The sequence below is a fragment of the Prinia subflava genome, chromosome 16 (assembly GCF_021018805.1).
Source record: "Prinia subflava isolate CZ2003 ecotype Zambia chromosome 16, Cam_Psub_1.2, whole genome shotgun sequence".
Classification (NCBI taxonomy): Eukaryota; Metazoa; Chordata; class Aves; order Passeriformes; family Cisticolidae; genus Prinia; species Prinia subflava.
In genome coordinates, this window is record NC_086262.1 from 7,480,581 (window position 1) to 7,494,349 (window position 13,769).

At 50.8% G+C, this 13,769-nt stretch overlaps 1 protein-coding gene across 1 annotated transcript; it reads right to left on the bottom strand.

Annotated features, from left to right (window-relative positions):
• Positions 1-506: 506 nt before the first annotated feature.
• On the bottom strand, positions 507-2,590 carry LOC134559276 (interleukin-4-like). Its single transcript, XM_063413883.1, has 4 exons — positions 2,450-2,590; positions 2,187-2,234; positions 765-896; positions 507-602 (listed from the first exon to the last, which is right to left on the bottom strand). Exons 1-4 carry the CDS (start codon positions 2,588-2,590, stop codon positions 507-509), a joined length of 417 nt encoding a protein of 138 aa, XP_063269953.1.
• Positions 2,591-13,769: the final 11,179 nt, after the last annotated feature.

Here is a 13,769-nt window from a genome sequence, read left to right on the forward strand (position 1 = left end):
TACCAGGTTTTCCATGGCCTGCAGCTCCCCAGAGTGCTGTGACTCAGCTGGTGCATGAACCAAACCCTGCACAGTCCTGGCCTCTTCACTCCTGGGCCACGCAGAGCTGTGCCATGAATGTAGATCTGTTTCAATACAGGCTGTAAGTGAAGTCAGGAGAGAACTTGCTTAGTTCCAGGCCTGATTTCTCCCTCTGCAGCTCGAGCATGTACTTTTGGGTTCCCAGCTTGTGGCCTGGCATCTTCCCTCTGCCTTCTCCTGGGCTTTTCCTTCTGCTTAGACCTGTGTTCCTTGTGTCAGCATGAGCTTAATTCCATAGCAGAACAGGTTTGGCAATTCCTAGCCACATCACCCTTGTTCCCATAAACTTGGAAGTCTCTTAAATGTTGCCTTTTGTAATGTACTATGCAATGCCAGCACGTGTAGTCCAATAATACATTTATTTAAGGAATTATTATACATAATCTTTGAAAAATAGGGTCATAGTTTAAAAACGAAGTGTTTTTTCACTTTGAACTCTTATACTCTTCTTGAAGGACTTGATGTAATTCCTTGAGGAAATTCTTCAGTGAGGTGGTGCTGCCTGCTGCCACAGGACATGGCTTCTGGAATGGGAAAAAAGGACTGTTAAAAAGCTCACTGGGGTGGGATTGGATTCTGCAGCTTGGGTTGGGCTGCCAACAGTGGTGGGAGAATAAAACAAAAATGAAGACCAAGGGCGAAGCTTGAGGGCTGTGGGCAGTGCAGGGAGAGCTGCGCCTCACCTTGTGCCTTGCTCTTCTCCCCCAGACCAGGCTGAGCAAGTTGTGGTAAACGCCCTCGAGGTACCTGTGGCAGCTCTGGCCCTCCTGAGCAATTGTGGCAGCTTTGCATAATGTCTCCATATTGTTACCTCTCTGAGAAAAGACAAATGACTTTTTTAGAAACCCTTGTGTAGTCATGGCTTATTAGCAGCAGATTAAAACGCTACAAATAATAGATTTCTATTCTAAAGGATAGGTGAAAATTGTGGTTTGAGGTGCCAAAGCCTCCCTGAAGCTTCCCAGTTCTGTGCACAGCTGGCTCTGCTCCCATCCCTCCTGGTGAGGAGGGATCAGCCCCTGGCAGAAGCTGTGGCAGTGTGGCACAGCAGCGGGCTCCCAGTGCTGGAGCATCTGCTCCTGCTCCTGCTGCAGGTGTGGGGCCCTGTGAAGCTGCTGCTCCCTGGGAGTGAAGCTGGTTTGAGCAGGCAGAGGAGAACAGAAGCACCTGGGAAGAGTTTGCCTTCATTAGTGGCTTTGAGATACAGAGACAGCAGAGATACGTGGATGAGGGGTTAATAAATAAGGTGCTGATGGCAATAAAAATTACTTTCTTCCCCGGGGGCTGTTCCCAGTGCTGCCTGCTCCATCTCAGCTTTCACCTGAGCAGTATCTTCCAACAAGTGACCAGTCCATCCCCACGAGCATGGGCACCTGTGAGTGTGGGGCTGTGCAGCATCTCAGGCATCTCCTCTCAGTGCCAGGGCTGCTCCCTGTGGCAGAGGGGATCAGGGTGCTGAGCCCCAGCCCCCAGTGAAGGCTGCTGTACCCCAGGGATGCCACCAGGTGTGGCACGAGGTGAGGGCATGGGCTTTCCGTGAAAACAGGAACTCAGGGGCTGGGCAGCTTGGCTTAGGCAGCAGTTTTCAGAGCAGAAAGAGGCCTTATTATCTGCCATTAAATCTTGTGCTAACTGCAGAGCCTTCCCCCAGACAAGGGGCTACAGAGGGATACAGTGTCTACCCCACACTCACCATGCAATAGGTGTGTGGAGGCATCTGAGCTGCTGCCTGCACTCCATGGCAAAGGGAGATGTTCCCCTCTCTGAAAAGCTGAAACCTCTGCTGCCCAGGTGCAGGTGCCCATCCCTGCCCTCCCTCTGGCCTCTCCCTGTCCCCAGGGTGGCCAGAAGCCACCAGTGCTGCTGTGGCTGGAGGTGGAGATGGGTGTGGGAAGGTGAGGGTGCCTGTGCAGGGCACTGGGCGTGCTGAGAACCAGCTGGGCAGCCCAACATTTGTGCTGGGGGCTCACAGTGGGCTCCTTGCTCCTCCACAGCATCACACCAGGACAGGCAGGATCCTGGGCTTCCTGCCTGCCTCCCACTGCCCTCTCTCCCCAGCATCTTCCCTGTACCCATCAGGGCTATATGGTTGGGTTTTTCCTTACCTTATAATCCTCAAAAATATTTGTCACATTCATCTTGTTACAGGAAACCTTTACAAAGACACAAAGGAGAGGAGCAATCAGGCTCCAGACAGCACGGACCCACCCTGGTGTGCACACACAGACACACATCCATCCACCCACCAGGCCCCAGGAGCACGGTGAACCCGAGCTCATCATCTTCCTCTGGCTCAGCATCCATCCCTCTGAGCCTGGTGAAACAGTCTGTCCCTCCCATCAGTGGGGGAAGCACCAGCCAGCCCTACCTCCATCTGCTGGAGCTGGTCCAGCAGCCTGATGCTCTCCTTCAGCATGTTGGTCCGTAGTGCGTGTACCCGTGGAGTTACCACGTCGCCCAGGCAGGCTGACAGCATCAGGAAGGTGAGCAGGACCTGGACCTGGACCATGGCCTGCTTTGGCTGGAGCCTTCAGCTCTTAGTCTCAGGCTTGTTTGGTGATCTGTGACTGTGTGCACCTTTCTGGAGGAAGCACATCAATTTATTACCGTAAAATTGCTGAACCAGAAGGAAAAACTTATTTTTCCCTTATAGGCACTTTCCAAAGTTGCTCCCGATTAGGAGAGTAACAACTCTTTTTTGTGCAAGTCAAAATTTTCTTCTGATCTTGCTTTATGAAATTTCCATTGTAAGATGACAGTGGCAGGAGTCAGGTCACGTACAGAATATAGGCTGCCTGGTTTGGGGATTATCTGTTTCTCCATATCTCAAGGTTTTCTCTGCAGCATGAACTGGAAGTGGTTAAACTGGGTAGCCCACTGCTCTGGCACACTCCAATAGCAACACTTTCTATTTTCCTTTTAGTATCCTGCAAGCTCCTCTATCGTGTTTCATTTGAATATCTCCAGATCACGTAAAGCATCCTTCATCTGCACACTGATTTCCGTCCCTGAGTCTCTGAACCCGGGGAGGGACAGAAAGTGTGGCAGAGCCGTGTGGGGACAAACCTGGGCAGGAGCAGGGCACCAGCCCGGGGGGCTGCAGGGACCTGGGCCCTCCTGACCAAACCCCAGAGCAGTGTGGCATCTGCAGGGCTGTGTGCAGGGCAAAGGTGAGGACAGTCCTGCTGTGTCACTGCTGGGCAGCTGGGGGTTGTGGCCCTACCCCAGCGTTTCAGGGAGTTGGAGCCTGCCCTGTCCATCCTGCCCTGCCTGGGGAACACCAGCCTGAGTTTTCAGACAATGGGCTCTGCCAGCCCCACCAGCCGGCACCGCCACAGGAAATGGCACCGAGAAACGCTGAGCTGGGAAACTTGGGAGTTTTGTAATAACTAATAGGGATTTTTCTCAAAACTCAAACAGCAACTTGCCACCAGATAACAACTTGTGAGCACTTGGTGAATCCGGTAGTAGCCAGACTGAGAGTAATTTTGTTTGTCTGGTTCCGAGATGCCCCGGATGCAGTTAGGTGAAGTCACCAACACAGAAAAGACCTTTGTGAGGGATTTGCCAGTGGAGAGTTTTTGTGAGGGATTTGCCAGTGGAGAGTTGTGCTGTTTCCTACCTCCCTGTTATGGAGAGCAGGTAAGGAAGCATGCTCCAGCTCTATGGCTGCATCCATGGCCTCCAGGGATGGTGGGTCCTCACCAGCATGCCCAGAGCTGTCCCACTGGCCTGGGATGAGTGGTGGTTGTGGTAGAATCCCTGCCCAGAAGTGATGCTGGAGAAGGTGATGGACGCAGTAGCCCCATCCTGCAGACCCAGGGATTTCCCCAGTGATCATGGTGGAAAGCTCTAAAACTGGAATAAGTGAAGAGAAAATGCCCAAATCACAGAAAAAGTTAACCTTTGCTCTGCTTGGGCTGAATCATGGTGGAAAACTGCATCACTGTTTGATGAGAAAGTCAGCAGTTGCGTTGGGTTTGCATGGCAAGGTTTTGATAGTGGGGAGATACAAGGCTGGGTTCTGTGAGAAGCTGCTGGAAGATTTCCCAGTGCCTGATGGAGCCAACTCCATTTGCTCCAAGAGGGACCTGCTGCTGGACAAGGCCCAGATCATTGGCAACAGTGGCAGTGCCATGGGGAAAAACCCTGCACAATTGCAGCTGGAAGAGAAAGAGAAAATCAGGAGTGAAGTTAAGCCTGGGAGGAGGGGATGGGTGGGGTTAGGGTGTTTTAGGGTTTAGTTTTTATTTCTCATTATCCTACTCTGATTTGATTGACAATAAATTGAATAATTAAACTAATTTTCCCGCAGGCTGAATCCTTTTTGCCTATGACAGTAATTGCTGATTGTTTTTCCCTTGCCCCTACTCTGACTCACAAGCCTTTTGTTATGTTTTCTCCTCACTGCCCAGCTGGAGGTGACAGGGGTGCTGTGGTGGGACCCTGACATCCATCCAGGGTCAATAATCCAACACAACAGCAAATGAAAAGGTTCCCACATCCTTTCCCAAGGGAGGGATGGAGCTGATGGCAGTGGGACCCCATCACTGGCTGGAGGGACAGCTACAGTCCCAGCGGGGTCCCCACTGCTCCTGGAGCCCTGGCTGTGCCTTCATCCCAGCCACCACCCAGGGATGAACCTGCCCTGTTTCCCTACCACAGAAAGGGGCTTGATTCACAAATGTGTCCTCAGTTTTTCACCTCTTGGAGCTCCCTGGGCTCTGTGAAGCATCTCCCATCCCACAGGGATCCTGCCCAGGCTCTCAGGCATCAATGTGCCCATGGCCACTGAGCCTGGGCTCTGCCAGGAGTCACAGCCACCAGCTCAGCTCTCCCCTCTTTGTGTCAAACCAGAAAGATTCCAGGACAGCCACTGAGTCAAGGCCTTGAGGGTTTGCCCAGCTGTCACATCCTGCCTGTGGTGACTGGCAGCTGATGGCAGCAGGGATCACAGAATCACAAAACCACAGAATAGGCCGGAAGGGACCCACAAGGGTCATGGAGTTCCTGCCCTGGACAGCACCATCCCAAAGGGTCACACCCTGTGCCCGAGGGTGTTGTCCATGTTCTGTTCTCATGTTTCTGCTGCTGCCATGCCTGGTGCTGATAGTGCTGGGGTTTATCCAGGGCAAGTCCCCAGGCTGCAGCTGAGCCCTTGTTACATGCATTTAGAGCATGTATAACAATTCCAGCAGTTATTTGGTGGATTTGTTTGGTGTGTTCTGCTGGCACCAAGCAGGTTCTGGTCCATAAGCCAGCCCCATCCCTTCCCTCTCCCATCAGACAAGCCTTCCCTGCCTGCAGCTCCACTTTGGCTCCTTCTGGCTCCCCCTTCACCCACCCCCTGCCCCCAGAGCACAGCCTTCACCCCCTCCCTCCACCATGGCCCCATGCACAAGGCCCTCTCTCAAAGAAAGGCTCTCATCCTTCCTCCTCCAGCCCTTCCTTTCACCAGTTTCCTAAGCCACAGGCCAGGTGGGTTCCTTGGTGCTTTCCCTTCCTTGAGGCCTTGCTCCCTGCAGCAGAGTGGGAACATTTACTGTACACTGCCCCTGAAATGCAGCATTCCTGACCAGGGAGGCAGCTCCCCCAATGCCCCTCATTAACTGCTGAAGGTAAGAGGAATTGACAGCATGAACTATGGACACCAAGAGCTCTTAACTCAATCGTTTATTGCTGAAGCCCAGGGAAACTCCAATAAAATCAGTGTATAGTTGATATGAATAAAATAATAAAATGAAGACATTCAAATACATGGCAATTTGAATATATTAACTCTCATAATACCAGCATTTTAAATAGAAGAACAATAAATTACAAACCAGCACATGTTCATTCGTTGTTGTGCAAAGGCAATCAGACAGTAAGAGTTCCCTAAAATGAGGTAGCAGTATTTTAAATATGATTGTATTCACAGAACTACCATGTAATTTCAAAATAAACCTTGAATACTGGCTTTTCCTTTCTATTTTGAGTCCCAAGCAAAGAAAAGCTTTCAACAGCCAGGACTTTTTGGTCTTGAATCTTTAGGTTACACTATACTATAAAAATAAGTTATTTAAATAACATATAATAATAAATAAACTTCAGAAGTATGATGCCAGTGAGCACCCATTAGATTCAAAGTTATCCTACAGACTCTCCTGTCTTCAGTATTAATAACTTAAAGCCACCTACAATAGAAGAGACACATTGAAGTTGCAGTGACAGTCCCAGCCCCTCAGACCAGTTTCCCCTCCCAGTTTTGCTCTCGGATGCTGCACGCCCCCAGCTCTGCTCCCAGAAATCGGCCTGGCCCTCACACAGAGAGCATCAGCTGCACTTAGCAACACATCCGTGAAAACTTCATCATTTCAGCCTAGATTTTGATCTCTTTAGGAAGAGGAGATGATTGTGAAGAAACCTCCCGTCACTAAGGGGAACAGGAAGCAGATAATCTGGTTTTGGTTTTGGTAGGTGCAGATGAATGAGTTAAGAGCTGGGCTCCTCGGCAGCTGCTCCAGGCTGCTCTGCTGCTCCCGGCTCGCCAAAGCTCCCGCATCCCTCCCCCGGAGCGGGGTTCTCCCATCCCAGCGGGGCCGCAGGGCAGAGCTGAGGGCAGCCCTGTACAAACGGGACCTCTCCTGCTAAGGCTGAGTGACATCTAACACTCGGCACCTGGAAAATCTGGGAGATGCCCACCGAGACATCCCCTGGCAGCACCCGGGACTGCTCGGCTTCAGGAGGGCTGGAGCAGGGCTGAGGAAGTGCACGAAACGAGGAGCAAAAACAAAACAAAACAAAGCAAATCCACTCGGCAAGACCTATTTTGGAGCTAGCAGCAGTGAGATGCCGGGGCCCCGGGCTGGCAGCGGTGCCCTCTCACTGCGCGGCCGGCCAGCCCCTGCGCCTGTACAGCCCCTGCGTGAAGTTCCCCAGCGCCGGCAAGAAGTGGCGCAGGTAGATCTCATTTTCATCGCTCAGGAGGCAGTTCTGGGGAAGGAAAAGAGTAAATACGTTACAGCTGGGTCGGTGGGTAGCTAGGCTCCCAGCCCAGACAGATGCTTTGTTTGCCTCATAAATAATTCAGCAAATAACGCAGAGCGGTGAGGATGCCGGCCCGGGAGGTCAGGAATTGTCCTGTGCTCAGAACAAGCCCCCGGCCCCTGTGCCCAGCAGTGACTCCCACCACCACTGGGCTGATGTGGCTGGGGCTGGTGGGAGCTGCCCCCTCTTCCCACAGAGGCAGATTACCCTGAAGCACTGGCACGTCTGCAGTGCCCAGCTCCGGCCCCGTTCAAGAGAACAAATCCTGCCCAGCCCTGCGGTACCCTCAGGTGGCACCGTGGGGCCGGGGCCGCAGGGCACAGCACGGGGAGGGCAGTGCTGCTCCTCTCCCTGCTCACCTTCCTGCCGTGCAGGCGCCTCAGGTTGGTGGTGAGGGGCTGGTAGGTCTCCTTGCACCTGGTGACTGCAGCGAGTGCCAGCTCTGCCTGGCACAGCAGCTCCTTCTCCGGCAGCTGGGGAACACGGAGGGGAATGGTTAGAACCGTGTGGCTGAACGAAGCTGAAGTTGCTTATTCAGGACTGGCAGGAGGTCCCACAGTGACTTTCCAACCTGCTTTCATGTTACAGCAGTGACCTGAGCTGTGCCCCACGGCTGGGGGGCAGAGGTGTGGGCATGGAGCTGGACTCTCACCCCAGCAGCTGGCACTGAGCAGCCCCTCAGTGACTGGTAAAGCTGCCTCAGGCTGTGCCCAGTGGGGATGGGGCCCTGGCTGTGTCTGGATTTATATATAAATAAATAAATATATATATATAAATATATAAAAATATATAAAAATAAATATATATAATATATATTATAAATATATAAAAATATAAAAATATATATAAATATATAAAAATATATATATAACAAATATATAAAAATATATAATAAATATAAATGCTTTTTCTGCCTATCTCTGCATAGGTGTTTACCTTTGGATTGGTGAAGGGAACCTGTGCCACTCGGGTGTCATTGCAGGGGACCTGGAGAGGCGACACAAGGGAGAGCCATGGTTAGGGGACTGTCATTATTAGACCACAATTATGATCCCCAAGGAGTCATCTGCTGTGCCCTCTCCCAGGAAGGGGCATCCTGTCTCCATCCCTCTACAGCAGGCCACGGTGTGGATGCACCCTTGGTGCTGCCAGCACTGAGATCTATCTTTCAGCAAATTGTTTCCAAACAGGCTCCCGGACACAGGACCTGGGTTTGCACAGCACTTGTTTGGGAAGGCGCAGGAGATTCCCTGTGTGCTCAGTGGGAGCAGAGCAGGGACCCCCTGGCAGCTCACACTGCCCAGACCCCATGTCCATGTCCCCAAGCTGCCTCTGTCACCCTGGCACAGAAGGTTTTCTTGTTCCTCAGCACTTTTTTCTGCAAAGGACCTAACATCAGGTGGAAAACTTTGTCTGACCCAGACCCAGGAGCTGCTTGTACCACCAAGTCAAGTGCTGATCACACAAAGTCTAGGCTGAAATAGGGCAGGGTGCCCCAGGTGGAGTGGATTGGGCCAGTGGGAAGGGCTTCCACCACCCAGGTTGGCACCAGCACTGTGGTGGCAGTGCTGATACCTGGGCTTGGATACTGTAGAACATCATCATCATCGTCATCATCATCATCATCATCATCACCACCATCACCATCATCACCATCACCATCATCACCATCATCACCATCATCACCATCACCATCATCACCATCACCATCATCATCATCACCATCACCATCATCACCATCACCATCATCACCATCATCACCATCACCATCATCATCATCACCATCATCACCATCACCATCACCATCATCACCATCATCATCATCCTCATCAATAACAGGTCAGAAAGCAAAGCAGAGCTGGGAGGTGCAGCAGCAGTTACCTGCACTCGTGAGTTGAGCTGTTGGATCTGGAGGATGACCTCCTTCAGCATTTGCCGGGGAGGAGGGCTCACGGCTCTGGAGGAGATGAGCTGGAACAGGGAGAGCAGAGTGAAAGCTGTCCTCAGTGAGGGGAGCATGCTGCCACGGCTGTCTGAGCACGTCCTGTGCTGCCTGGGCTGGGTGGCCAGGGTCTCTCTGCCTCTCTGCTCCGGACAGCACCATTCTTATAGACCCGTGTCTCCATTGCAGCTGCCAAATATAGGTGTCTTCCTGTGCAGCAGAGGATGCAGTGGGAAGTGAGACACCCCAAAGAAGGGCATTACGTAATGGTGGCAAAGACTTCTCTATACGCTGAATAACGTTATCTATTATTCTATATATACGTGCAGATCTTAATCACCTAACTGATAGATCAGGAGATACTGGGATGAGAGGATGAGAATTTCTGTTTGATGTTCAAGGCTCTATTTACTGTTGGGTGTGTTTGTGATGTGCTGCATGTGGAAAACCATGGACGTGTGCAGGACTGGACCAGGTGCATTGCAAGGTTTGGGTAAAGTCAAGGCAGGATTTTATGTGCAAATAAACACCCATTGGTGCTTTCCTGGTCTCCGTAATGGAAAAGACAAACAGTCAGGCAGCAGGATCAGCTTTAGAATGTGCGTGGCTGGATGTCTGCCAGGCTCCTGCCTTGGGTGTTGGTGTCTCATGGGGAATGACGTGGCACCAGCAGGTCCCTGGACCTCTCCTCCTGCAAGGCTCCTTTCCCAGTGGTGCCTGGGCCATGCTGGGACTGTGCTACAGCTCAGCCACAACCAGCAGGAGGGGGATCTTGGGCATTAGCAGCACTTCAGGGAAGGGCCTGTCAGGGATGCTCTTGGAGAGGAAGGGCTGAACTGTGTGCTAGAAAATATTCATGTCCTTTGGCCATACTAGCAGTAGTCCCAGCAAGCTCCAGCTGTCAAAGACTTGAAGGAAAACCTCAAAACTTTTATCAAGATGTTGAGCATATGCGAAAATAACAAAAAAAGTGCTCTTGTTTGTAAAGGAAGAAGTAGCTGAGGGTGTTTTCTGGCATGTGGGTATTTGGTTTCAACCAGGACTTACTCAGCTCTGTAGCACAAATCCCATTGTGGGAGGATTGCTGCTGTAGTGCCTGGTGTGGAGTCCCACACCATCCCATGGTGTCCCACGGTGTTCCACACCATCCCATGCCATCCCACTCTATCCCATGCCATGCCACACTGTTCCTCTCACTGCATCCAAGGGAACATCACAAAACCAGCAGTAGTTGAGGGATTCAAACCACCACACTCTTGAGCAGGAGAACAGACAAAACCCCATAGATATTTCCCACCATGGCTGGTCTTGTCAGCAGAAATTTTGTGAGGAAAAAAGCTGACTTGACAAAATCACTCATTTCTTCACCAGATTCTTAAATTTCCTTTGCTTCTTCCTCCTGCATGCACAGGTGAAGCAGCACCTTATGGCTCTGCTGTCACCACCTCCCCATGGCCCAGTCCAGGGAAGCCCAGCTTCAGCTGGTACCTGCTTAGAGACTTTAAAATAGTGCAAATTGTTAAATGAATTTAGAAAATATAGAAACATTTAAGCTTCAATTTTTAAATTTATTTTTTCAGATTTTCAGTGACGTTAAGGTGTCACAGAGCCTGAGGGAGCCTGAGGGAGCCTGAACATCATATTTCAAACAAACCCACTTCACTGCATTCCTGCTCTATGGAATGACCATTGACTTCAGGTTGCAGCAGCAGGACTGGATTGCAGCACTCACCATTTGTTCCTGTATTAACCTGAAAAACTTTGTTTTCCTGAAGAAAAGAGGGTGACAGTTCCCAGTCATTGAATTTCCTGTGAATTGAGAGGCTGGGTCAGAGCCAGGTGGGAGCTGCTGCATACCCAGGGCTGCGGAGTGCAGAGTGTGTTGTGTCCACCTGTCCCAAAGGTGGTGTCCACCTGTCCCAAAGGTGGTGTCCACCTGTCCCAAAGGTGGTGTCCCTGGCTCCCTTGAGCCAAGCTGCTGGAGCAGGATGCACCATGACCCCAGGAAAGAGTCTATGATCCCACCACTGTGTCCTGGTGCAGTGTCCCAGCGGGATCACAGGGCTGTGGGGGGCTGTGGAGAGTGTTCCCATGGTTTTGGATTACCCCACACAGCAAACCATGCATTTGTCTGCCCAAAGGCAGAAAAAATTGTTCCCCAGACTATTGATATTGCAACATGAACCTGCTGATGGGAAAAGCTGACATGTACGATTTTGGGTGGTGAGGGTAGAAAATGATAGCTAGAAAGTGGAGTTATGAGAAACAGCATTGAGGGAGGGCTCATGTGAGATCAGAGCTACCAGAGCATGGGACCTGCAGGGAGCCAAAAGAACTCCTTCCAAGGGCCTTGGTCAGTCAAGCTGTCCTTCCCAAAGGGACTGGGGTGCAGGGACACCACAGCCATGAATGAGCCCAGGGCTGCTGGTCAGAGTGGACACAGAACCCCAGGTGTGTGCTGGGTCTCCTTGTCATAGGAGAGATGGTTTTGCTTTTGCTGGTTTTTGCCATGTATGTGCAGCTGTGGCCAGAGGCAGAATAGAGAAGGGCCCCAGAGGTCTGTGCCCACCCTGTCTTGCCACCCCATGTTCTTCATGCTTGATTTAAGCCACCCCAAGTAGGTCCCAACCAATTCAGAGAAATTATCCAAGTGGTAATTTTAGGTCCATCATGCTCCTCTTGCCCCTATGTGGAGCAGAGCCCGGGGGGTGATGGTGCAGCATTGGGCCAGCACTGGTTGGGCCTTTCCACAGCTGCATCTCTGATGAGGACCCCAGAAAACAGAAAATCATCTGAAGAGATCCTCAGTGCAACCAAACCCAGAAATTTTGCTTTGCCCAAAGCCACAGATTTTTTATTTTATGAGTTTTTTTTTTCCAGCAGCCAAGCCAAGGTTGGATGCCACAATCCCCACACACAAAGGAAGAGCAGAGGGCTTGGCTGGAGTACTGGCCACCACCAGCATGGGATGGCATTGGTGGACAGGGGTGGAACTGATGGAAATCAGTGGAAGGAAAGGGGCATGACCAGTGGCTGTCAGATTTACAGGGGCTACAGCTCCCTGTGGCAGTGCCCTCTTTTCTACCCTGGCTCTGCAGGAAACGGGGGAATGCCAGCCCGTGATTTCAGCTGGGCTGAGTTTGTGCCTCCCCAGTCAGACAGGAGTAACCTCACCCTGGTGCTGGGCCATCCCAGGGGCAGGGGGCTGGCAGGAGGAGTGGAAATGTTCCCACCCAGCTGCTTTGGCCATCCCTGGCTCAGGATGGGAAGAGGACCCCAGCACATCTGGCTAGGAAGGCACCTGCCTCTCCCAGGTGCCTTTCCTTTCCTTTCCCTGCAGGCTCCTCATGCTCAGCTCCCTCTCCCTGGCAATTGAGTCACTCCCCACCTTTGCTTTAGCAGCCAAATTCATCCCTGTGGCAGGTGGAGGGTTTGTGCAGGGACAGGATGGGGTCATGGCATTAAGAAACAATGTCAGAACTCAGAGATCCAGTGTATGCTTTAACTGAGGTGATAGAAACAACCTGGTTTTGGATGACCCTACTAACCATTTTCTCATTTCCAACACTGTTCCAGTGTTGCCTTCTATGAAATCCTCATGGAGAAGCCATCACTCCCCTTCCAAGCCATTCTCCCATGTATGCTGCTCCTCACTTAGCAGAGCAATTAAATAAAACATTTTATAAGCTGAAAAAACCCAAATGTGGGTCACAGCATAATGCACAGCATCAGCACAAGTGGTATCTCTTGAATCAGTGGTTGGGTTCATTGGCTCTACAAACAGAGAGTTCTCCCTTGTGCAGGGCTGGCAGTGCTGGGACCTTCCTGCTTCCCTCAGCTGCTGCAGCTGGAGGGAAGGGTGCACTACAGCTCCAGCAATTTACTTTTCCTGCACAGATCAAATTAAACAAATAGGATGGAGCCAGATGAAGGGGAGTTTGCAAGTTGCATGGCATTCCCCAAAGGTGTAATCTTGCAGTAGGCACAGAGTCAATGCTGGCTCCTGGTAGATTGCCCAGGGGGACAGCAAACCCTGTCATACTGAAATAGATGAGATGATACTTGGTGTGACATTTAAATGCAAAGTTGCAGGCAGGCAGCAAATGATTAAGCTTTTGAAAGCATCATCTATATTTATTGCTTTGGTTTGTGGTGTTTATTGTAGATAATCTCATCTGCTTGTGTTTTTTATTGTAATTTCTAGGGCATGTAAAAGCTCTTTGCCTAAAATGCAGCATGTAGGAGGAAGCTGCATGGAGAAGTTGCACCTAGGAGTAGTGAGTTAAGTAAGTCAGTTTTTTACTTCAGGCAGGTCATAAAGCAGTTTTTGTTGAAACAAAACAAAACAAAAAAACAAACAAACAAACAAAAAAAATTCATCTTCTCTGAAGTTTGCAAACCCAAAGTTCTTCGGGGCAGGCGTTATGCAGCAGCCTGTAAACAGGCAACAGAGTTGCACTGCAGAAGTAATACTGAAGGAAGCATCAGAAAATCCAAGTACTGGTTTTCTATTGCTAATGTAAATTCCACTTAGAAACAAAATGTTTAGACAGGAGTGTCTTGGAGACCTCTGGATTTTCTTCCTAGTCAAAGTAGTTGGCACCTTGCTGACTAAGTGCAGATGAAGCAAAACCAATCATGGAACTGAGGAAATGGATGCTGTGGCACAGAGGTGGAAGGGAAGCCTCTCACCTGTGCATGCCAAAGCCTCCATCTC

Bases quoted from the DNA above. Each gene is read 5' to 3' on its own strand.
- LOC134559276 (XM_063413883.1), bottom strand. From the start codon at position 2,590: ATGGTCCAGGTCCAGGTCCTGCTCACCTTCCTGATGCTGTCAGCCTGC. The intron at 2,235-2,449 runs GTAGGGCTGGCT...GTCTTTGTAAAG, and splicing joins ACCAGCTCCAGCAGATGGAG to GTTTCCTGTAACAAGATGAA. The intron at 897-2,186 runs GTAAGGAAAAAC...GTCTTTTCTCAG, and splicing joins ATATTTTTGAGGATTATAAG to AGAGGTAACAATATGGAGAC.